The following is a 25,010-nucleotide window of genomic DNA, read 5'->3' as shown; positions in this document are numbered from 1 at the left end:
GCGTGGTATCCAAAAAAACCGCCGTATCATCTGCCAGCTCACTGTCCAATTGCTCATCTTTCTGCCTGAATGCAAGTCTCAACCCAATAATATCAGCTTGAGATCTAATGTAGATACTCATAGCTTCAGCCACAAAGAAAAAAAGAAAGGGGGCTAAAGGTGTAACCGGCCTTCGGAACCCCAAAGGGTGGTAAACCACAACTACTTTGATTACACCGTCAATTACAACCACTTAGCATCCATTTAAACACACCACATCAGATAGCATAAAAGAAAGTACAGGTGAGGCTAGAATGCCCCTGCTCAATGATCACACAACAACACCGATTGGCCCCAAACACTTGGCATCCCTTGCAGTATTTCTTTATTCTTCTTTAGTGAAAAGTAATAGCAAAATTACAACCAGGGCACACCCTGAACTGTTCCCACTAGCTATCACTGTTCACCGGCCCACACTAGGCACACACTGCATCAAACTGGCAAACCCTGCATCCCAACTACTCGAGCAAGGCATAGGCATCCTTCTGACCTCATCAACCTGGTATCAACCTGGGTTCACCCTCTGTAACTAGGTGATGGCAACAGACCGAGGGAATCCCGTAGAGAATATCAAATAGAAAAACTAGAAATAAATCCCACAGTGAAAAAGAAAGAGAAACTGGGCTGGAACCCCTACTCCACACTAGAATAGGTTCCCGTGGTATCCAGAACCCCGCCAAAGACCTCAAAACAGAGATTCGCAGCAAGAAACCCTAATTTGCAGCAGCAAGAAAACTCTGCCTCAGGCTGCGTGCAAGTACAAAACGCCTGCAACAAGGTCCGTACAGTCTGTATGGCCCGTCAGTACAGTCCGTACACAGGTACCTGCAGCAAGAAGGATTCCATACAGTCTGTACGGACTGCCTGTCAGTCCGTACAGCCTGTAAATTACGTCGTACAGCAACAGGTCAGTGCCAGGAAGGGCTCCAACGATTCACAGATGATGCTCCTTGGCTTGGACTGCATGCAACAGGGCTGGAGAGCAAGGAAATAGTGCAAAACAACAGCGAAAATAGCAACCAGCAGCCTGGAGAAGGTTTGATGCAGCAAACAGGAGAGGAAGAAGATGGCGAATTCCAGAACAGACTCTAGAACTGGACGCCAGCTGCCCTAATAGGAGGAGGATGCTAAAATTGGAGCTGATGGCTACATGCCTGACACGTGGCACATTTATGCCCTAACTCCCTGTACCAAGGAAACGTTGGTTACATAGGCGCAACTTTAAAGGTTCTAACCCCACTAACCAATGTCAAACATTGGTACTGTCTAGGGGCAACCTTTTAAACCTTTTCAACCCCTCTTCCAACGTTATTTGGGGGCAAACTTCCTATCTCCAGTAAAGTCCTCCGCGGGGTCAAAGTGATGTTATGCCTTGATTCTAACAGTTAGGTCTAGCAAGTGTGTCCAGTTAGATGTTAACAATAGGGGCTTTCAGGAACTCACCGCTCCTCTAGGCCAGTCCCCCACGGCCAAATTGGTTACAAACTTAGTCATAGTTCATTTGCTTACAAAATTCACGTCCCGGTGACAAAAGGGCATCCCTGACGGACTAATCTAGAGATCCAAAACATGTTTCCCTTGACTCCTCCAATAAGTACCTAGCTATGGGCTGATCTATAGAGAGCAAAGACCCCTCTAATCCAAGCATCTGTAAATCCGAAACGAAGAAGGGTTCCCTCTAGAAAGCCCCAATCTACCTTGTCATAGGCTCTCTCAAAGTCCAGGAGTAGAATGGCCAGCCTTTTGCCACTGTGCATGGCCCACTTAGAAGCCTTCCAAAATGAGAAGATGTTATCAAATATGCTTCTGCCATGTACAAAGCCCGTCTACAAATCATGAAAGAGATATGGAAGTATGGGCTGCAAATGTAGGCTGATTGCTTTCTCCAAAACCTTGTACAAATTGCCCAATAGAGTGATGGGTCTCCACTAAGACACTAAGTTCCTGCAGCCTGTTATGTGGAATGTAATCATACTTGATGAGCATGGTAGACCACTACGCACTTCGCATTATATGCAGTGGCCCATCCCACTTGCCGATGATGACTCTCCACCATCCCTGCCAGTTTTTCCCCTTGAAGATGTCCACTAGCGCCGGGACTTACAATCCTTTCAGGAGCTACCAGCAGATAGCGTGTTCATGCACCATTGGAAGTGACAGCTTGAGGGCTCACACCTCCACCTCTACAAAATTCTCGAGGTGCACCTCCTCACACAATTCATCGCGCAGTCATTCGATGACTGGTGCCATGCGCATCCCAAGCGCACCAGAGGAGGATACAGCCTCGCCCCCGATGCCTTAGTCCCCATGACCGATGTAGATGCCAGTCTGTAGCCAAATTGGCGGCTCCCCTTCTTAAAGCTGGATGTTTTATAAGTTGGTCATCTCAGAAGGAGTGCAGGGAGGATTCAGCAGATAGCCATACTTGTGGAGTGGATGGATACAGATGATATGCCTATTACGGGTTCCACTTGGTTGGGTGCTTTCACTAGGACGGGTATTGCTATTTAGGTTATTGCTTTGTGGGATGCACATAAGGATGCCCTAGTTTGTGATGTTCAGTTTGGAGGGAGGCTCCACATATCTTCAGATGATATCCTTCAAGGGATTCCCTTCCAATCGGTCAGGATTGCAAGCTATATGGAGCATGGTACATATTCACAGTGGTACTTGGATCCCGACCCTATTCTTTTAGCCCTTGGTTTGAGATAGTAACGGATCATGGAGAGCTAGTCCTTCCAGCCTTGTCACTTGCTTCCCCAGTCTCCCGTGTACTCCTGTTGCACTTCTGTCGTGGAGAAGAAGTTAGTTCTTGGTAGTGGGCTTCTCTTTTGTTTGTCTTGAGCTCCCACGAGCTTCACGTGATCTCGAGCTTGAGTTTTGTTGTGAGATTTTGCACTAGGAAGCACTCCTCAGCTAGGCGACTTCGTTTTGAGTTGCGCAGCAGTTTTTTCAGGCAATTCTGGATACCGAAAGTTTTGTAGCTGCGTCGGGTAACCCGGAGGGGTTTTGAGTAGTTGTATTGGTGTTTAACCCCCCTTTGGAACTGTTCGTGCTCTCAGAATTTCATTCTGAACAACAGATCAGAAGATACCAGCAATATCACTTACGTTTTGCCGTTTTTTGACTGATTTCCATACATTGCACCTGCAAACAGCTCCGTACACTGCCTCGCCATCCGTACTGCGATCTGTACACCTGTACACCTCGACATTGCTGCCCATTGCCTCTCCAACTCACCATTCACATCTCCAGCTCCGGATTCAGCTTGGTGGTTCGACTTTTGCTCCTGCTCCAGATTGAGATCCTTGCTTCAGCTCATTTTCAGCCTCTCCCAGTTGGTTCTTGCAGATAGCATTGCGCAGGTGTCTTGCAGATTGCATTGACAGGTTGTGCATTTGGAACAGTTTTTTGGCTACACATTGAGTGCAAATCATTGCTCAGGTCAAGGGTTGGCTGTAAGTTGATGCACTTTTGAGCAAGAGTTTGCTATTGCATTGTGAGCCATTGTTTGGCTGAGATTCTTGGCTGAGATTCAAGCTGATTTTTTGGGGCAGAAGTATATTGCATTTGAGCCAGTGGTTGGCTATGGTTGAGGACAATTTTTGGGGCAGAAATATTGTGCTTGATTGCATTTTGTATCCCGGAAGGGATTGAGGTTTGAGTAGAATTTTGGGGCAGATTTATTGCCATTTCAGAGCAGCCATTGTCAGTGAATGCCATTGCAGTTCTTTCAGTTGTCCATTTGCTGTCTTTTCCCTTTGCATGTACACTTGAGTTTATTCTTGAGCTTGCAATCATGTCTCTCAATGAGAGTTTTGGTACCATGACTGAGGCAGATAAGTTGGATGGACCTAACTATGCTTTGTGGTCGTTTACACTCAAGAATATCTTGGGTGGAAAGGGCTTATGGGACATCGTAAATGGTGATGAGGCTAGACCTGCTGGATCTAGCACGAGTGCATCTTTCACTTCTGGCACTACCACTCAGTCTTCTACTACCGCTCCCACGGAGGATTAGAAGAGGTTTGATCGCAGGGATGCCCAAGCGTTATCTTTGATTGCATTGTCTGTGAAGACCCAGGCTTATCAGCCGAGGAAGGAGGGGAATGCAAACACAAATGCAAGGAATGCAGAAAAAGGTGCAAAGGTGAAGAAAGGCAAATGCAATTATTGCAAGAAGCCTGGTCATTACATTGCAGAGTGCTAGAAAAGGATTGCCAATGAGAAAAAGAGGCAAGGCACAAGTAGTAATTATGTGGCACTAGCTGAAAATGCCAATGCTTCACTATCTCATGCAAACTTTGCACAAGAGGGAACGGATTATGTGTTTACTGCATCTCACAATTGCATGAGATGACCATAGCACAGAACATGGCATCCACACATAAAGCATTAAGGCACATGGTAGAACAAAGCATCATGCATCAAGATACATCAAGCAAAGAAGAGAATGCCATTGACAACATGTATTGAGAAGCAAAAACCTTGCCACCTTTAGCCCACATGTTTGTAAATCAAGCTTGACCCCGTGAGAGTAGCTATGAAAGCACCCACAGTATCCAATCAAGGCGGGGATTCTTCATTTGTTGCCATAGATGTATCTAGATAGTGGTGCATCGAAGCACATGACTCATATGAAAGAGTGGTTTAAAGAAATCAAACCTATTCATGGCAGATAGATTACTTGTGCCAATGATGCCACTCAAGACATCACAAGATTGGGAGATGTTCCCATCCTTCTGGATTCGGGAAAGAAAAAGTATCTTGTGATGTCCGGTATGTTCGTGACTTGAGGAAAAATCTTGTTTTCGTTCCATCCATGGCTCATGATCAGCACATGCTTGTAGAATTCCAGGAGGATCAATGCAGGATCAAGGATCCAAACAAAGGATATGAGATTGTGGCTATAGGTTCTTATGAGGTCAGCATGGGTCTTTATAAGCTTGATGCTCAGCCCTATAATCAGCATGCTATGGCTGTCTCTTCTTCTACTCTATGTGATTAATGGCATGCTAGGTTTGGTCATGCACATCACAGAGCTTTGGCAGATTTGTATAGTCATAATATGGTTGAAGGATTGCCAAAATTATAGCAGCCTGCTCGAGGTGTGTGAAGCTTGTGCTTTTGGAAAGTTGCATCGCTTACCGTTCCAAAAGGATGGTCTAGGTTCGGTAAGAGCACAAAGAGTCTTGCAGATTGTGCACATAGTGACATTTGTGGACTAATGAATGTCACAACCCATAGAGGGTATCGGTATTTTGTCACATTCATTGATGATATTTCAAGGTTCACTTCGCTCCTTCTCATGAAAAGAAAATCTGAAGTGTTCAATTGGTTTAAGGAGTTCAAAGCATTGGCTGAGAACCAAACCAATTCTAGAAGTGGAACACTTAATTCTGACAATGGGGGAGAGTATACTTCACATGCTTTTGAGGGATAGTTGAAAGAGCATGGGATAAAGCATCACAAAACAGTGCCATACATGCATTAGCATAATCCGATAGTAGAGAGGAAGAACAGGACTCTCATGGAGATGACGCGGTGTATGCTGAAATTTAAGAGAATGCCAAAGGCATTTCGGGGTGAAGCAATTGTTACAGCCACATATATTCAGAATCGTTGCCCTACACAAGCATTGGCTGACACGACGCCTTTTGAGGCATTTTACGGGTGCAAGCCCAAGGTGAATCATTTCAAAGTCTTTGGGTCTGTTGCATATGCTTTGGTACCGTCTGAAAATTGATCCAAGCTTAATGCTAAAAGCATTAAATGTATCTTTGTGGGGTATATCACTGAATATGATCCAGCCACAAGGAAAGTAATCATAAGCAAGGATGTTTTGTTTGCAGAGCATGATAGCATGCAACCCATCCGTGAGGAGTTACCTCCATATGATGATACACCTCTGGCCATCATTCAGTTTGAGGATGATGCTGATTTGGGTTCTCCAGTTGATGTTCAATGTACCTCTCAGATTCCAGTAGGGTTGCCACATGTTAAGGGCTCTTTTCCCTCAAATGTTTCAGATTTGCAGCCAGATCATGGGGAGGGACAGCCCAATATTTGGAAGTATTATCACCACTGTGCAAAGGATGTTACTCCAGATACACTTCCAGTGGGATAGCTGAGAATTCAGTTCCTAGATGGGCTAGGTTGACACTTGCAGATGCTAAAGATCAGCCTATATTGGGGAGAACCAGGGCCAGCACTTAGAATGCTAAGAAGCAGGTGAATTTTGCTCTCATGACCTAAGTGATGGAAGCTGAGAGTGAGCCTCAGCGCTTTGATGATGCTCAGGGCAATCCAACATGGCAGAAAACCATGGAACCTGAGATTAGATCCATTCAAAAGAATGCTACATGGGACTTGGTTGATGCACCATTGGCAAGGATTTGGTTGGTACCAAATGGATCTACAAAATAAAGTATCATGCAGATGGTATAGTTGAGAAGTACAAAGCCCGTTTAGTTGCCAAGGGGTATGCACAAGAAAAGGGGATAGATTATGAGGAGATTTTTGCTCCGGTGGCCAAGATGACTACCATTCGCTCTGTCATCTCTCTTGCTGCGTTTATGTTTGGTCTGTGTACCAGATGGATGTCAAGACCACCTTCCTCAATGGGGATCTCAAGGAGGAGGTCTATGTGCATTAGCCCCAGGGTTTTGTTGTTCAAGGACGAGCACAAGGTATGCAAGATTAGGAAAGCCCTGTATGGGCTGAAGCAAGCGCCTTGTTCATGGTATCATAAGATACATCAGTTCTTGCTGTCCCAAGGCTTTGTCAACACTCATACAGAGCCAAATTTATATGTTCTGCAACAAAAATCAGATTTGTTCATGCTTGTGCTTTATGTCGATGACATCATACTCACTGGCAGTAATTTGCAGTAAATTGTAGGAGTGCAATCTGTCTTGTGTCAGACCTTTGACATGACATATTTGGGCCTCTTATACTATTGTCTTGGCATTGAATTTTGGCAAACCCAAGGGGGAATTTCTATGTCAAAGACAAAATATTAGTTGAAGTTTCTTTCTTCTTCTTCTTTTCTTTTGGAGTTAGGTTGTGTTGTGACCTAAGTAACCGCCCCGCCCCCCCCCCCCCCCCCCCCCCCCCCCGCCCCCTCTCTCTCTCTCTCTTATTTTCTGTTTTGTTTCTTCTTTTTTGCTATCAAAGTTTTCGTTGTTTGGTTGGGATTTCAAAGTGTAGTAAGCACGAGGTTTACCCATGAGATTTCAGAATCTTTCAAAACCCAGATGGCAGCTTATGCGTGGCTATTGATGAGAACACAAGTGTAGCTTTGCTTACTAACTTATTTTAATTTTTTTCTTTTACAGTAATTTTTTTTTCTTCTCATTTACTCATAATTTGGTGTGGACTTGCTCACAAACTTTCTTCTTTCCTTTGCTCTTTTGCTTGTTCTATATAAGATTGTAATTTATAAGATTGCATATATTCTAGTTTTATGAAGGTATGTGTCTATTAGTTTTTATTTTTCCATTTCTTCTTTCATTTCTTGAGACATAATACTCTTGTAATTTTATTTGTAAGACATAAGGTTTAGCATTTCAGATGCTTGACTCCACTATTTTCATTGTTTTGCTAAATATGACTATAGCTGATGGGATTACAAGATTTTTAAAAAGAGTTTGATAAATGGCTTGTTGTCCAATATGAATGTTGATAACCTATTTAGCTTTCTTGTTAGTTGGTCTCCTTAATCAATGAGGGCTTGCTACTAAACACTAATTTGAATCTTTCAGCTTTGAGGACGAGCTTTTGCAAAAGACCTTAGCAAAAAATATATTGGTTACAAACTGGATTCCTTGGGATACTGCCATTTCGGATTCCAAATTTCTTGAGAAGCAGGTATGTTGATACTGTAAGAGAGAATTCTTTCCCTTCTAAGACAAATTCAGAACCTGGTGATAGGAAAGGACTAGTGGTTTATTGTAATATGCTAAAGAGGGCCCCAAAAGTGCAGCTCTTCCGCTTTAAGGAGTCTTATGTTCTTTCGTAAAAGCGCAGTCGATGTTATGGGGACATGCTCAACTCAAGTTTATTCCTATTTGTTTTGGCCCATGGAGGCTAATTAACCTATATTTGTCCATGGTTTAATATATTTTATGCGTAGGTTAATCCTTTAAGCTTATGTGTAAGAGGGGTGCACATCATATTTGTGGATTTTAAAACCCGTAATCTTTTATTTCTCACACTTGAGCTCTACCACTAAGCTATAGAGTAGTATAGCATCCCTAAAGATGAATATAGTATTATAAATGGTCCCTTCGTCCCCCCCATGTCCCTTCCTCTTTAATGCCCCCTTCATAATTGGTCTCCTCTCCCCCCCCCCCCCCCCAAATCTCACCTCAAGTGGCTCCTTCTTTAATGCCCCCTACCTCCATTATTCTTTAATTGAAACTTCTTCCCTCCCCCCTATATCCCTTAGTTTAATCATGGGCTTGCCATCTTCCTTTTCACCCCTCTTCTTTTCCCCCCAACTAATACATAGGAATTTCCAATTACTAGCTAGGAACACCAAGCTTGAATAAAGGCATACTCATATGGATGAATCTTTATGCAATAAGTCTCACGTGAAGAGTGTTGTTAACACTGATGCAACACGAATTTTCTTTAGAATTTTAAAATCATTTGCAACATTTTTCACTCCATTCCAATACTTGGACTCGAAGTTATGGCTTTTGAAATTCAAGGACTCATTCTTAGGAACCCCTATGTGAAGACATTGGGGAGCTCATAGGTATGCCTGAAGGTTTCTTTTGAAATCGCTCGGCTATTAACTTTCACAAACCAATCAATATCAAAGTAAGACATACAAATGAGTAATCGATCGACGAGGTTGTATGAAACTTTTGATAGGGGTACGAAAAATGATTGAAAGCAGAGTGGGTAATATGGTTGGATGTTGCAAGCTGTTCCAATTATTGGATGTGATTTGGAGAGCCGAACGGAGATAAATACCACTGATGGGAGTAGGGATAGGGCTTCCTACAGGAGTGGCGAACCAATTTATTTTGGATCAATATGATAGTATGAAAGGTAACATTGTAAATTTGCCAATTAAATGGTAGGCATAAAAGAGTCATAGGCTAAGGGTAGAATAATGGGGTATGCCCAAGGGATGTGATCCCAAAAGGCATGAAGGGTTGTACCCTCTCGCATCATTCATGGTATGTGGTATGAGCATTTGCATGCATATGGATTAATGAGCATGTAGGAAGAGTAGCAGAAATACACTTACGTGGGCACTCCTTCCACCCCATTTGGAGGGCCAATGCTTCTCAACTTCTGCATCATTATCCCACACATGAGCATCCTGCATTGGAGATCATGACAAGTGGTATCATAGCCTTGATCCTCTGCCTGTGTGAAGCCACCATGTGGAAACTCTTGCAAAGGTTGACATTAGCGTTCATCATGTTCTCTCGGCTCATTAGGGCCAAGGCTACAGTTCCGCACGAGATCATGCTAGTAGACTTTGGAGCTACTCCCCTTGCATTGGATGCAGCGTTTCAGTCGGTCATGTATTTGCACAGGGTTAGGGAGTTTGGAGACTCAGCAGCAGGCATAGCTCGGTTGCCATGGTTAGCACTTGCATCTTCTATGGAGTTGGCACGATCTGGGGCCCGATACTGCTGGTACTTCAGACTCACTAGGTGGCTCACATCTCTTGGACTAGACATGGATAGACTGCCTGCCTTCCGATACAGCATGGATGCCCCTCATCTCGAGTTGACTCGCCATGAGCTTAGCCAGGTCACGAGAGCAGACTTGCTGTAGCTTCATACGTATCGCACTTGGATTTATCCCACGCAGCTTCCGACGAAGATGGCCACATATCGTGACCACTTCCTTTGGATCTCAGAGGATGGGTTTGTCATTCCACTAGGCTATACAGGTATCCACATATCCCACTCACTGAGGATTGCCCTTGGCCAGCTTAGAGTCTCTTCGCATCAGCTCGAGATAGAGGCTGGTAGGATGCGACGCATGGATGATGGACGGCGACCAGGCCGAGAGACCAGGATCTGTCCTTGTTGCACCATGGGAGAGGTGGAGTCAGAGGAGCACTTCATTTGCAGATGCCCGCTATATTATGAGCTCAGAGGTAGATTCCACTGTCTCTTCACGGATGGCTTTGGACCTCTCTCACGAGTGATGGATTACGAGGATCCGCATTGCCTAGCTCTTTATGTCAGGGAGGCCACTATGCTTCGACGAGACTACCTCAGAGACCATCAGCACAGACCGGAGCGTGATAGAGCCCAGCCTGATAGAGCTCAGGCACACGCTATACCAGAGGACAGAGACCAGGAGGAGCATGAGGAGGTCAGAGCTCACACAGGACACATGCCTCCACCCGGTGGATGTACATATGAGATGGTTTGTAGACGCCGCAGGATCTTGTTACATAGGGGACGTACTCGCCGCTTCATCTCCAGACGATCCAGATTGATGGCAGCTTTTCGGAGGAGACTTATTCATGGAGATCTCGCCCCACCAGCCGCTCACCTCACCTTTGCTCAGATTTGTACTCTCATAGCAGGAGGCAGAGTCGATGGACAGGATTTCCAGTATTATTTTGGTTCTCAGACTCCGTGACACCTAGACTTGTATCTTTGCATTGGCATATTGTACTCATCCCCCCATTTTGCACCCAAGGGCGGTTTCCTTGCATCTAGTTTACTTTGTATTTAGGCTCAGATTTGATATTATGTACTTTCACTTGCATTGTATTGCGTAGCACTTAGATGATATTCGACGATGCCTCTTCTTTGTGGCACGTTGATTTTGTGCTATCTTGTATGCAGAGTTCTTGATGTCCCATGGGCCCATTTTGGCCTTTAGTGGACAATAATACACTTTCTTTCTTTCTTTCTTTCTTCTCTCTCTCTCTCTCTCTCTCTCTCTCTCTCTATCTCTCTCTCTCTCCTGCATGTCGCACAGTCTGTCCTGCTTGTGTGGCACCCTTCCCTCGCTGCATTCATTCCCCTCCCAAAAACCGCCGCCGCCGTCCACATATGTGGTGCCTGCCCACTTGAAGTCTCTCGCGCTATTAAAGGCACCGCCGCCTCAAGGCAGCAGCCGCTTGCTCCATCGGCCACGTGTCGTGTGTCGACGCTCTCAGTGCGTCGTCATTCGCAGCCTTTAATGGCTACAGTAGTCGCCGTCTTAATTAGAGGCTGCAACAATCAGTCAGCGCGGCACGTGTTGCCGTGTGCAGCCTCGTGAACCGCACTACCTCACGACTTGCGTCGCCCCCCGCCACGTGTCGGCGTCCATTGCCATCTGCTTCTACCAAAGTCAGGCACCCGTGACTACTCCCTTTGCTAGCGAGTGCCTGTCCTTTTGGGCAATACACCTCCAAGAAGACGAGTGAATGAATGAGAGACTACATGTCATGATGTTGTCCCGCATGAGCTAGGGGAAGAGATGCACTCCACACGATATTATCCTAGAAGAGTTTTTAGCGAGACCCCTCCACACCCATGCCTCTTTTTAGATCATTACCTATCTAGATTGCCTTTCACAATTTGGATGGGTAGATGCATCGGGATAAAGATTACAATGCGTGGCTCTCTCGTCATCTATGCACAATGCTAGGATTGGCGAGATTTGTTGCCTCCTAGATGTAGTTCTTGCATAATCAAATGTCTGTGGAGAAAAAAATAGCATGTTGCAATGCCCGTGGTCTGTGGTCTCCCGAGCTAGATTCACATGTATCTAGCATCGTGTAGTTGCGACTGTGATCTGTTCCTGGAAGTGATTCTTTTCTTCGTTTGATGGGCATACATAAAGGTGAGGTCCTCATTGATCTGAACATTGGTCCCTTTCAGGCTGTATCTTTGTTTCAAGACATATTCTCTCACTCGAGCATCTTTGAATTTATTGATGCGAGGCTTCTCCTGTGAATTGTCATTTCCTACCCTCCTTCCATTCTAAATTTGTATTTCGACGATCCAAACTTGCATTTAAGAAATCTTTTTCTGTATTTAACATGCCAATTGCATCTTCTTTTTGCCCAACCATTTTCAAGTTCAAGGTTCCATTCCTTTCGTCTCAAAAGTTTCTTGAATTACTCAAGAAACTAAAACATGGAAACATACCCGAATATGATACAGCTTAAACTTTCCATTTCATTTTTAAACGTTTAAAAACACACAAAAATTCATAGACAATTGAAATGTATATTGATGACAGATGTTTGCTCTCTGGATTATGGCATTTTTGTAAATGGATGGTATCATGAATGATAGTAAGTGTAGAGCAAAGAGCATATAAATTCGAGAGTCAAGTACATGATGTATAGAAAAATAGAGAGTCACCCATGATGTTAGAAAAATAGAGAGTTAGGTTGTCAGCCATGAAAGTATGAAGGTGGTATAGCGATAAGCCTCATCATCATGGGCCTGGTCTCTTGATCATCCTCATGCTTAGGAGCGTCCTGTGCTTCACCATTGTCATCATCTTTATGGATGGAACTCCAATATATGGTCCAAAAGTGCACTCTGCCCTAAACTTGCTAAGCAAACACAAGTTTGCATTAACAAAAATACAAGGTCATTAGCCTTTTGAACCCCAAGCCTGTTCCTCTTTTTGCATGCAGTTTCCAAAATTGTCTCACATGAACCTTCACAATACAAGGGTCATCCCCATCAAGAAGCTTTAACATAACAGACCAACATAATTGAAGTTGTGACCTGAAGATAGACCAACATCATCCAAAACATGTCATCCAAAACAATGGATTTGAGTCTTAGAACCCCTGCAGAGTTACGTTCACGCCATGCATCCCACTCAAAAGAAACAAAAAGCTGCCTCAAAAATCCACTTCAATTTGATGAAATTGTAAGCAAAGTATACGTCAGAATACTTCAAGAAATTCTTTGGTTGGTAGCTTGCAAAACATTGCCAAAATATAGTGATGGTGAGCGATGAAAGTAACAACATGCTTGCCCATCTCAATGGAGGGCTCCACCCGTTCCAACTTAACAATGCCATTCAAAAGATCATTTAGCCCATGAACGATGCAAGGAGTGAAAATAATGTGAGAGTACGTATCCTCAAGAATCTTCCTTCCTGCGCTGTTGGAGTTCTCACCATCGAAAACAAATTTTATAACATTATTTGCATCCTTGTCTCCATCCATAGGCTAGCCAACCTTTTTGAATTGTTAATAACTTTAAGGAAGAAGCCGGCCCCTCTAGAGTACACGATGATGCTCTAAATAGAGTGGCTCCTAGTGTCACTAGATCCATCTCCCGTCACCGTGACACCACATCTCAGCCATATGCCTTGGGACTCAAAGCTTGTTCTATGGTGGGTCACTCTCCAAATTGTGCTACGTAGGGCCTTGCATGAAGGAGTGTGATGGTCCGAAGGCTGTAATTTCCTTCACCATATATGTGAAGTAAGGGCTCTGATCTTTTATCATGGCTACATCTACTACGTGTGCCATCCTCCTAGGATGCCATGAGGCAGCAAGGCTATTCTATACGGCTCTTAGGGCTGGCGAAGTGGTAGCCCCACGTGTATGTCTGGATAAAGCTCATGTTCATCAACATGAGACAGGAGCTACCATGCATAGAGAACCTTCTGCACTTGGGATCGGCGATGCTCGACCTTGAGGATCAAGAATCATAGGTCAATATTATCTAAAATCTTTGCGAGTGTCTCAAATGTGTGAGGTTTGTGGCTCACATTGAAGGGCAAGGCGAGATGCCTTGCTCTCTCACTCCCAATTAATGAGCCTGCACTCGGTCTGTGCCTCCACTTTTTGTTGCTTTACAAAAGCGGTAGTCTACTTGCAGGCTTCTCAATATATGCGCATTTGCTCAGAAAACTCTCCGAGGGATCAGCATAAAATTGTGCTCTATCTTGAACACTCGTGATAGATCGCTTCCAATCAATCACATCTCTTGCAACAATAAGGATCTAGCTGAATACCCTTTGATCCAAGCGTCATGAGATCTGGGTTTATATCCGTACAAAAACATAAATTGACTGTAGCCAGTGGCTGTACGATTAGCACTATTATAGACAAATTTCACCGTTGGAATATAGTTTTCCCACTTATAAGGCATCTTGGAGATTTATGACCAAAGCATATCTTCCAAGACCTGATTCACTCTCTGTTTTTAGGATGACAGAAGTCATACTGAAATGGTTCACAGTTTTGAAAGACCTCCTGCCAGATATGCCCAGAGAGCTGCAGATCTAAGTGACTGACTATGTCACAATGCACCCTATATAATCTAAACAACTGCTCAACAAGCTGATGATCCAGCTCCGTAGCCTTCATGAGTACCTTCTTAGGTAAATACTTTACCATCTTCATTAATCTATCCTCCGCTACCTAGATAGCATCATGACCTCGCTGGGTTCTGGTAATTCCACACCGAAGTCCTTGGAGATACTCTCTCATTTAGCTCCAGGGATATTTAGAGGATGCAATAGCCCTCCCACTTTTAGGTGTTCTTCCTTACTCACTTGACATTGCTGACATTTTACCATATCATTAGTATATCGGCCTTCATCTTAGGCCAATGGGCTGTTAATGTGGAGCTACCTGTCTGGACCTGCTGCCAATACCAACCAAAATGACTGTTGGTTCTACATAGCCCTCTTAGGGAATTGTAAGGGTCAGCTACAATCTCTGGAAGACTCGAAGAGTTTACCTGACCAATGCGACTTCCCTGCCAATATCTAATCGCCATGTCAAAATCTTGCAAATGCTCAGCCCACTGTGCCTTCCTTCCCCTCACTCAAGCCTATTTCACGACCAACCGTTCTTGTTGAAGTGTCTCTGAAGAGGGCCATCTCCATGTTCTATGGGTGTTACCCGCCATAGGTCATCTTGGAAGATCTATTGAGCTAGCAATGTTAGAGGTAGGAAAGGGGCATCTAGTGACTACTAATGTGGCAGTGATGGACATGCCCTATGATTAGAACCATGTGGACACTTGTGCATACCAGCACTCCTCATCTCCCTCAATTGCAAGCTCGATCGTAGATGAGAGGGGCCACCATGGTAGTCTATGGCAGCTTACATCCATCCAGCTGAAAGTATGGGATAGGTAATGATATGGAATGAGTGCGTGCAACGAACTCTACTAGAATAAGGAGGAGGCGGAGCTTGAAGAAGATCAGGGAGGGACTAAGGTCACATCTAACGTGAGTAGGAGGTGGACTCATATAGTCCTCTCCACATCCTTTTCAGGTCTCTCTAGGCTAAACAACCCATAGCCAAATTGGCCCGAACTTAACTAATTGGGTCCAATCCTAACTTGTGGTCCAAAAATTTGTCATGATATAGTTATGAAAAAGCAAACTTAATTTTTTTGGGCTCACCTATTATTCAAACATAAAGGATTTTTTGAGGTTGGTTGACTGCATGTAGGAAATCTATGGAGCTTGTGTTATAATATAAGTATTTCATCCTTGTGTTAAATTTCAGTTGTGAAAACTTCTGGTAAATATGTGTTTGTGATGAACAAAAACGTTTGTAGATAATAGTTCTTTGGTTGTGCTTCAACGAAGCTTTTCTTATGTTTCACACTTGTTGATGTGTGCTTAGGTTGATAATGTTCAACGCTTCATGGAGAACCACTATAGTGGTATTAGAAAGAGCCTTGTTGACTATGAGGAAGTTTTGGAGGTATACTTTTTCTTATCTGTACTTGTAGATTAACTAAGTGTCCAGATTTTGTGCTGTAAAGCCCACCTTTGGGCTATTGTGCTTATTATGATTTCTTTGGTTGGGATTCTGTTGGGCTTGGGGAATGCTTCAGCAAACAACAATGTCTTGGCCCTTGGTGGTATTGTCATATGTGTGAACGGGCAACCTGCCCTAGATATCCTTCAATGCAATTATGCATAAAAGAAACATTAATTTGATTTTTTGAGTGCCAAACCAAGGTGAGGGAGGTGGATAAAGGGTCTTTAAGAAATGGCATATGTGTTGATAAGCAAATAGTAGTGTAAAGCCCATGTTGTCGATCCCCATTATTAGTTCTAGCACAGTGTCTCTTGAGATCACGTCTTTCTACTTTTGAAATTAATTCGTCTCTTTTTTCTAGCATTATTGATGATACCATATCCAACAACACTTTGAACAACAAAAGTCCAAAGATTTGACATGTTGAATCTTTGTTGTAAGTTTCAAAGAAGACCAAGGTCGTTGTTATAAATGCACCACTTTTCTTTTGACATAAGTCATGTGCCTTAATATTGTGATTGGTCATATTTGTGAAGGACAATTTAGGAAATGGTAGATGCACTTTGTGCATAGAATGTGTGGCTTTAGTAAGGAGCCCAAAGATTACTCTTATACTTTTGTACCCCCTCTTGGTACTCATGTATCATAAATTTTAGAATCTAGAGGTTTTTCTTCGTTGCCATGCTTTTCCCATTTGTTCTCCAAGCCTTTGTATACCGTTGGTTTTTCTTTATGCATTTGTCTCCTCAAGGAGCCTTCAACTAGTGAACACCTTTGGTTATACCTAATATTGTCTTGGTTTTCAAAATTAATTGAGCTGAGCACTATCCAGTCTAGGGCTAAAGTTTGAGCCCACACCTTGGTCAAATCTTCATCTATGCAATCTATCCTACCATCTTGTTGTCCACATAGTGGCTAAAGTTTGGGCCCCACACCCTGGTCAAATCTTCATCTATGCAATCTATCCTACCATCTTGTTGTCCACAGATTAAGCCCATGATGGCATGCCCTTTTTCAAATATCCTAAAACTTAGCAATACAAGCTCAAACTTTTGCAATTGTTTTAGCATCATCTCTGCTTAAGAAGTGTTCAAATTGAGCTGCACTTCAATTGGAACAAAGTGAGTTGATGTCTCTCTAATCCTTCCATGCTGTGCCCGAAGCCCAAGAGACCAATGGAGGCAAGCAACACACACTCAAAGCATGTAACAAAAATGCACAAGCACAAACTACAATTTCAAGAAGCAAAGGCATCTTTTGTAATGGTTATCCTTTGAAATGCAAATTGATCCAAGACCATACCCACTATGCTCACCAAAGGTTCTAAATGGCCTTAGGTTATATTTCATATATAATCTTTTATATCTCCCAACACATCGAAGCTCACCCACAAAGTGCATTGAAGGTAGTATTGGTCATGTACATGGGACATCAATAGACCCATTGAAAAAATGGATGTCCTAGATAGATGAGCACGTGATGACTAGCTGCAAGGTGATCCGGTACTGATCCGCTAGTATCCCAATAATTCTAAATCTGGATTATACACAACATAGAGCAGATTGACCAATCTAAATTCATTAGATAATGGTGTACCATCACCATAAAAGCGTAACATCACAAGGAAAAGGTGATATCAGTTACCATGAAAAGGTAACTCACGCATCATTGTATGATATGATATGGTTGTATTAAAGTCCGTTTCCCTTTAGGATCTATGGGACAGATAACCACTAGCAGCTAATAGTGGTTCTTTTACATCCGAGAATTGAAAAGAAGTCTTTATAAAACTTGCTATGTTGTGAGTGCTTGCTTGGCTAACTTACAACCGTGGACTCCCTAATTGCTATGTACTGTCATCCAATCTTCCAGCTCATCAATGAATATACCAAAGAGAGTTGGTGAGATGGGGCAGCCTTGCTTGACCCCTATGTCGCTACTTATGTAGTGGGCAGTGTGGGGGTATTTGCATCTTGCTTAGCACAGCTTTGGCACATGATATTTTCACGTAGAATGAGCTCATTGGGGGTGGAGCTGTTTGGGTGGGGCTGATGGTTAAAATTGAGATTGTGAAGGTGTATGCTGCAGCTTGTCTATGGCATTGAGGCCCTTTTTGGTTCTATTCACCAATAGCTTAGTAGATGTGGGTTCATGGGTGCGTGAAGGAGACTTCAATAACGTTAAGCAGAGCACAACAACCGGGAGCAATTTTCTCTTGAGGTTGTGAATTGTAGAAGGAATGCAAGTTTTCTAGGTCATATAGAGCAATCTCATTTTTTCCTTTGGTTAAGTGTTGTTACGATAGGATTTTTAGAGAGGATGGATGGCTTCTATGTAGCGGATTGGGTCATGCACATAGGTGGTTCAGCAAAGGGGGGCCGACAATGCTAGAGCGTTCACCCATTTCCCTTTTGGAGGGGCTTCATTTGGAGCTTCCTTAGAAGGAGTGTGGATCCTAGATGACCTCGTCCAAGAGAGGGAGGTGCACCAGGTCATGGTGAAGATTTGGGTAGTATAGTAGAATTCTCCACAAGATGGTTGGGCTCTTTGGACTAGAGAGAGCTTTAGGCGCAGGTCCTCAATCTTTGAGAGGGAGGAGGCTCTTAGGCACGATTTGCCTCCATTGAGCACATGAGCTTAATTCATTGTGAGTCGATAGACATGATTGTGCTTGCCTAAAGCCATAGGAGTTCCGTTGGGCAGACCACTTCGCCTCTTTAGGCCTCCAACATGGTGAAACGATGACACGACGATTTTTTGAGACCATGGGTCCTAGATGAATAGCAACCTAGCTTTAGTCGGTGAGGGATGAGTCAGGCTAGTTTGAGATCTTAGAGGTGACGACCTCTTTTTATAGGTAGTTGTTCTAGGTGGTGCAGCGAGGGAGGAGATTTGGGCACACATCAACTCAATTGTCATTGCTCACATGATGCATCGGTTGGAAGCCTCTATCACGGAGAAGGATTTGCTTGAAGGCCATCTTGATGCAGAGATGCTTGAGAGATGGCAATCTTTATGCAAATTGGGAACCTCTGCTTTGCTTTTCAAGAGATTTTTGATCTGAGATAGATGTCCCGTCCTTAGAGAGGGATTTCTTTGACAAGACCAACGTTTGACAGGCCTCTTGCAATCCTCCTGTTGGATTTCCAGAAGGCTGACGATGGAGGTGGCTTGCATTCCCGGAGGGGACAATGCAGTGTCTGGGTTTTCAGCATACTGGGTTTGTGGGATTTCAGGACTGTATGTAGGCAGCTTCAACAGAATCCTTATCATGGAGGCATTCTTGTTCTGTGAGATAGGTTGCCCATTGGTGCCCTTGTTGTTTCTTTTTGTGGTTAATGTCTTGGGATACTTACTCCTCACTGCAGGTAAGCTTGTAGGTGGAGATGCATATACACATAGTTCCCTTCTTGGAGAACCAAGTATCTCCTACGCTCGTAGCCATGCCGGAAATTGTGGAAGGCATCCCCAGTTTGCATCCATACACTCATCCCAATATATAAATGCTTGGTATTATTGTAACAAAAATTCTGCAAGTCCAAGCCATTTATCCAAGGACTTCTTATTTGTGGTAGTTATGTCAGAAATTTTGGTAAACAGGTGCAAAGAGTGCATGTCTATACTTTACGACAATCATTCCTTGTTGCTGATACGGATTCTCGTCGGCAGTGCTTGTATCAGTAAGTACTTTTGTGTTTACACTTTTTTTTCAGGCTAATGGCTGTTTGGCATGTAAATTCTAGATGCTTAAACATTTCAATGAATACAAATGATTTAAACTAACAATCATGCTTTCCATCTTAAGCATTTCCATCGATGGAAGTATTTGAAATAATAATATCTTGTCCAGATATATGCAGGCTGTTGCAGATGAGATGGTGATTCCTCACGTGGATCAAAATAGAGTGCGTAAATCTCTCCCTCTGTGTGTGTGTGCGCGCGTGTGTGGCTGTCTCTTTCTCAACTTTCTTTTTTTTCAGGCACTCTTTGCAGCAATCTCTCTATGATTGTCTGCAAACTCATTACATAGACTCTGATGTATACTTCTCATAAACTGAGATCTTCTCTTGATGTATTTTGGCACATCCCATTTTGGGATAGTTACTATGTAATATAAAGCATAAAAAACTTTCAGTTACTATGTAATATAAAGCATAAAAAACTTTCACCCAAAAAAGAAGAAGTGTGTGTGGCTGTCCCCCATAAGGACTAGATATAAAGCAAAAGGGAGCGTTTCAACCTCAATTGTACTTACAAAGAGCCCACTGTTTGGGGATATTGTAGCTATTAATTGTCAGAACCTGGTATTTGTGTGAATTTGGACGTGGAATCCTGGTTGGAGGTTTCAGGGACCAAGAACACAGGTCCTTTTATGTATGCCAGGCTACCTGAATGTCCTTTTATGGCGCCTATACATATAGACTAAAGAGGCTTTGTAAATTCAGTATGAATGCATAGAAGGTGGTGTGAGGCAGAGGTACAAGTGCAAACTTTAAATGAGAAGCACATGAAACATGTCAATGTGACAATCTTTGCATGATAGATGGAAATGCCTGAAACAAAATTTTCAAGCGAATGTTGGAAGTGATGGTGTCCATCCTCTTCCTTAGGTGCTAGAGTCCTCCTTCATGCATGATTATCAACTCAACAGGAGAAAGCAAAACACTTTTGAAGTAAAACATGAATATGTCAAATGGAGAGGGTTTGGTGGTATAGGATTGAAATAATCTGTAAACTTGGTGGGAATAATCCCTGCTTTGCTATTCTTAAAATGTGATTCGTGCTACTATATTTAGGGATTTTATTTTTTGTATTTAAGCTAGGAATTGGCTTTTCAAAGACTGACGAATCAGATATCAACGCCAAAGCTCTCACCAGTTCCCTCCATGTCGCAGCCCAACACTTCTCCCCTTATACAGCAAAAAACGTAAGATAGCCACCCGAAAGGTCTGTACCTCAGAATGGTTGCTATGATGATGATTGCAAAGCATTTAGGCAAGTATGGCATGTTACTCGGACAAGGATCACACCAGAAAAGCGTTGACGTTTTGTGCTGTGCAAGGACAGTTTCTTCTCTGATGTCACAAACAAGAGCTCTTGAGTATCTTGTATAACAAATTTTGGATGTAGCTCATCCAATTCAGGACCCTAGTCTTTGAAAAGTCTGTGGAGAAACACTATATAACGTCCCTTACCAACCCATGCCCGAACTAGAAGGCACAACCCTTTCCACCGCTTCCAAACTTTTCACCACAACCCGCTTGAAATAGGCTATTACGAAATTGCAGAATGGTAGATCCAAGGGTCTTGAGGGTCTTCAAGAGGAATTGCTAATCCATGTTTTCAGGGGTGCTTCCTCCAATCCTAGCTCTTTGTATAGGCTTTCCACCTGTTGGACCACAAATACCATCCTACCCATTCACAAGGCAAGGGATCTCATGGACACATATGGATATTGGACTATCATGGTTGGCCATTTGATGGCCAAGGTGTATGGGTCAGCTTTTGAGATACACATTGGCCAGTACACTGAGAGAGTGGGCATGCAAGCGATTGGGTATGCAATATTCAAGTGAGACCTTAGAGCCATTATTGAGGGGGCTAGACGAGAGTATATTGCTGCCTTGTGGAGTTTTGGGAGGCCTTTGATTCAGTATCACGGGCTCGTCTCATTGTGCGACTCCGAATCTTAAATATTCCACATGTCAGTATATCATTAGTGATGGCTTTATATGAGAGAGTTACAAGATGAGTGCGCACAGGAGTAGGGTTATCAATGGAGCTAAGCAACCCCGTTGGGGTGAAACAAGGATGGGCCTTGATGAGCTGGTCTCTTTTGTCGTCACATTGGGAGGTCTAGTATAATTATGCTATATGCCGATGAAGTCATCTTAATCTCAAACACAACACAGGGACCACATGCATTTGATATCTTTTGTAGATCTTTTGTGAGAGCTGAGACATGAAGGTCAATTTGGGTAAAGCCAAGGTTATGATCTTCGATACAAATGCTCTACTTTAGCAACAGAGCTTCAATCTTGCTAGGGAGTCGGTTGGGATAGTTAGATCCTATGTACACTCGAGATGCCCTTTCACAGATCCCATTTTAACCATGAAACTAGCTGCATAGGTATGCTTGACTAAGGGCATGCTTCACTGTCTATGTTGCAGAGGTAGTGCTTCTAGGCATACTTTCAACATGTGAGCACGTACCATCTTTTTGTTTTTCTAGCTGACCAATGGCCTTATATGTAAGTGCTCTTTGGGTAGTAGACCTCAGGGAGTACGAGTGAGCTACTTTTGAGAGACTATAGGTCATGATGCTGTCTTGCATCACACGACATGATCTTGGCAGAGTTTGGAGCACGGCCCCTTCACACAGATGCTCTATGCCAGATCATTAACTATCTAGGCCAAGTCAGACAACTCGGCTAGACTGATGCCAATCAACAGGGACTAGCATGGAGGGCCCTTCATCATCATCTAGCTCATGGTGGAGGGAGACAATCAGTGCTAGTACAGGAGTGTCTAGTTGGTTCCGGTCACAAGACATGGTTATCTATCACTTACTGTCATGCTAGTAGTCTTTGGATTTCCCCTTCTATTGCGTTTGGCACAGTAGGAGACTCGTTAGTTCATTCTGATGATCTATAGCAGCTATACATCCCCTCTATCCTATAGCTAGTTGCAAGACAAAGATGGCCTTCTACCGAGCATCTTTCCTCCATCTAAGTGAGGGTGGATTTATCCAAGCACCAAGCTATCTATAGATTCATGCACCTCACTTAGTGTGGGAGAACCGCACAGATTCAAGATTGAGGTAGGGTGTGAGATTGCAGCCACTCAACACGTACAGACCTGAGGCTCTTTTCACTTTGTGACATACATGAGGTGGAGACAGAGGAGCATGTCCTGATGAGATGTCCCATATATTATGAGATTGGGGGGAGGTACTCGTGCCTTTTCACTCATGGGTACATAGACATGGGTAGCGGTATCGACTAAAACCAATGATGTGCCACATTCATATACGAGGTAACTTGACTCAGGTCCAAACTCATGACATCCATTATGGGACACGCCTCAGATGGTAGGAGACGGTGAAAAAATGATCAAGAGACACTAGGAATTGAGACCCTGACTTTCAAACATACCAAATTAACAAGAGATCGGACACGAGTATAACGAGCACTTGTTCTATTGGGGGTACCATCATGCCAACGTCTCTGGGACAAGTACCCTTCACAACACTCTTGAGTGCACCCCGCAGAGAGGAGCCAAGGACTCCATCAAGAGACCACAAGTCTGATGGAACCCTAGAGCTAGTTGGGCCCATGTGGAGTTCAAGCTACTCATGATAGGTACCGGACATATGACACATGTTAGGACATGACATAAGCTGCTCTAGACACATGGAGTCCTTGTTGTCCCTAGGCTTATCAATAGTGTTACTCTTGAGAGGGGTGATAGACAGTCCTGAATTCAAGGCACTCATTGGTGAACTTCCTTAATAACTTGGCTGTAGATGATGGGTGAACAGCCTGAAGTCCTCCAGGGACCAAGCTCTTAGGGTTGTTTTCAACCCGTCCTCCATTTGGCTAGGTCTAGAACCAGACAACGTACATGAGACATGCATAAATCTAGATTACTTGGACCGTCAAGCTGCAATTGTGGATCTGTATTGTTGCCCCCCTATAAGTCACAACCACTGTCTGACCCTGAGTCCTCATGTCCTGTGATGACTCCAGGCACTCAACACTTTCCATCACCGTCACAAAGGATCCCAACTCATCTTCTGACCAATCCTCAATGTCTTACATTTCGACAATCACACTGAGATCCATGTACCTAATCTTAGCAGCACTCGGAGTTGCCACCAAGAAAAGTTCCTTTGTCACCGGCTGAGCTGACTCCTCTGACTCTGAGCTGGCACCCTTCTTCTACTTCTGATCAGCCTTCTTTTTTTAGCATTCTTTCACAAAATGTCCTGGCTCATCGCAGTAGAAGCATTTCCTCTCTTTCTTCTCTTCTTCTTGTTGTCTTCATCTGAAGAGTCCGCTCTATCGTCAGATTTTCCTTGCCTTTTCCAGGCTTACCCTTGCCCTTGCCTTTGCTCTTGTCCTAAGCTATTAGGGCCTTGTCATCCTTATTTGTACCGTTGTACTTCTTTCCCCGTGCTTCTTGTTGTAACAATGGAACTAGCTCCTGGAAAGTCAATAGCGCCGCCCTATGCCTTGTAGTCATCGTAGTCACAAAACTGTAGCTCTGGGGGAGCATTCCCAGCAACAGCCTTGCCATCCTGGTCGAGCTTGTCCTTTGACCAACTACCGCCAGATGATCCCGCACCACCTTCATCTTGGTGGCTTGTTCCTGTACCGATTCTCCTTGCCGTACAGCTTTGTCTCAAGGTTCAAGATTCTCATTCAAGCCGAGTTTGGATCATCTCCACTACAGCTTGATACAACGTTCCAGATTATCTTGTATCTGTATCATGTCAGGGTGTACAGAGACTGCACTTCAGGATGTTGCAGATTGCCATGGCTAGCATTGTCCTTCTCTATGGCCCTAGCAGCTGAGGGTGACCAGAGATGCTGGTATGCACACATAGGCAGGTGGTTCAAGAGATTGGGGATCCACATGAATAGACTTGCCCCCTTCTAGTATAGCATTGACTCGCCATTTCTCCCAATTAGGTATCACTAGATACGTGAGGATCTCATGCAGCTACATATATTCCGGACCTGGTTGGAAGCTAGTGAGCTTCCGGTGAAGCTGGCTTCTACAGAGATCACTGCCTACATATTTTTTATGAGGGTTCTAGTGATCCTTCTAGATATCCTTGGATTCACCTCCCCCATTCACTAAGGATATCAATTGGACAGTTCTGGGTTTCTTCACATCGACTCTGTTGCCTCATCTGCTTGCAGCCCACTCCTTCGCTTGCAGCCCTCTTGCTGCACCTTGCCCCTCCACCCCCGCCTTCAGCCTGTTCCCTCCACCTGCACCCTCCTCCCCGTTGATTGACCACCCTCCGCGCCTTTGCCTCTAACCTAACCCCCCCTAGCCTCTAGCCTCAAACCCCCCCCCCATCCACGTAGCTAACTAACCTCCCCCAACCCCCCCGCCTCTTCATTGACCTCCAGTCCCGGCCCTGGGTATGCCTCCCGCCAGGGGGGGGGGCTCATGCTCCTGCTCCCACTCTTGCACTATGACCTGCACCAAGGATTCAGAA

General features: G+C 43.9%; 1 protein-coding gene across 2 annotated transcripts in view; it reads left to right on the top strand.

Moving 5' to 3' along the window:
* The window catches only part of SECA2 (Preprotein translocase SecA family protein), a 125,998-nt gene that overhangs the window by 80,715 nt on the left and 20,273 nt on the right, over window positions 1-25,010 (top strand). For both annotated transcript variants that reach the window (XM_087397301.1, XM_087397300.1), the window contains exons 25-28: window positions 7,803-7,908; window positions 15,638-15,718; window positions 19,379-19,458; window positions 19,629-19,683. In XM_087397301.1, coding sequence (XP_087253427.1) covers window positions 7,803-7,908; window positions 15,638-15,718; window positions 19,379-19,458; window positions 19,629-19,683 — 322 coding nt within the window. The remainder of the gene's footprint in view (window positions 1-7,802; window positions 7,909-15,637; window positions 15,719-19,378; window positions 19,459-19,628; window positions 19,684-25,010) is intronic.

Source organism: Dipteris shenzhenensis, chromosome 26 (genome assembly GCF_047967505.1).
Source record: "Dipteris shenzhenensis isolate YYH24624 ecotype China chromosome 26, Dip_SZ_1.0, whole genome shotgun sequence".
Lineage (NCBI taxonomy): Eukaryota > Viridiplantae > Streptophyta > Polypodiopsida > Gleicheniales > Dipteridaceae > Dipteris > Dipteris shenzhenensis.
Note: the sequence above shows the minus strand (reverse complement) of the source record. Positions and strands in the feature narration are given on the sequence as shown.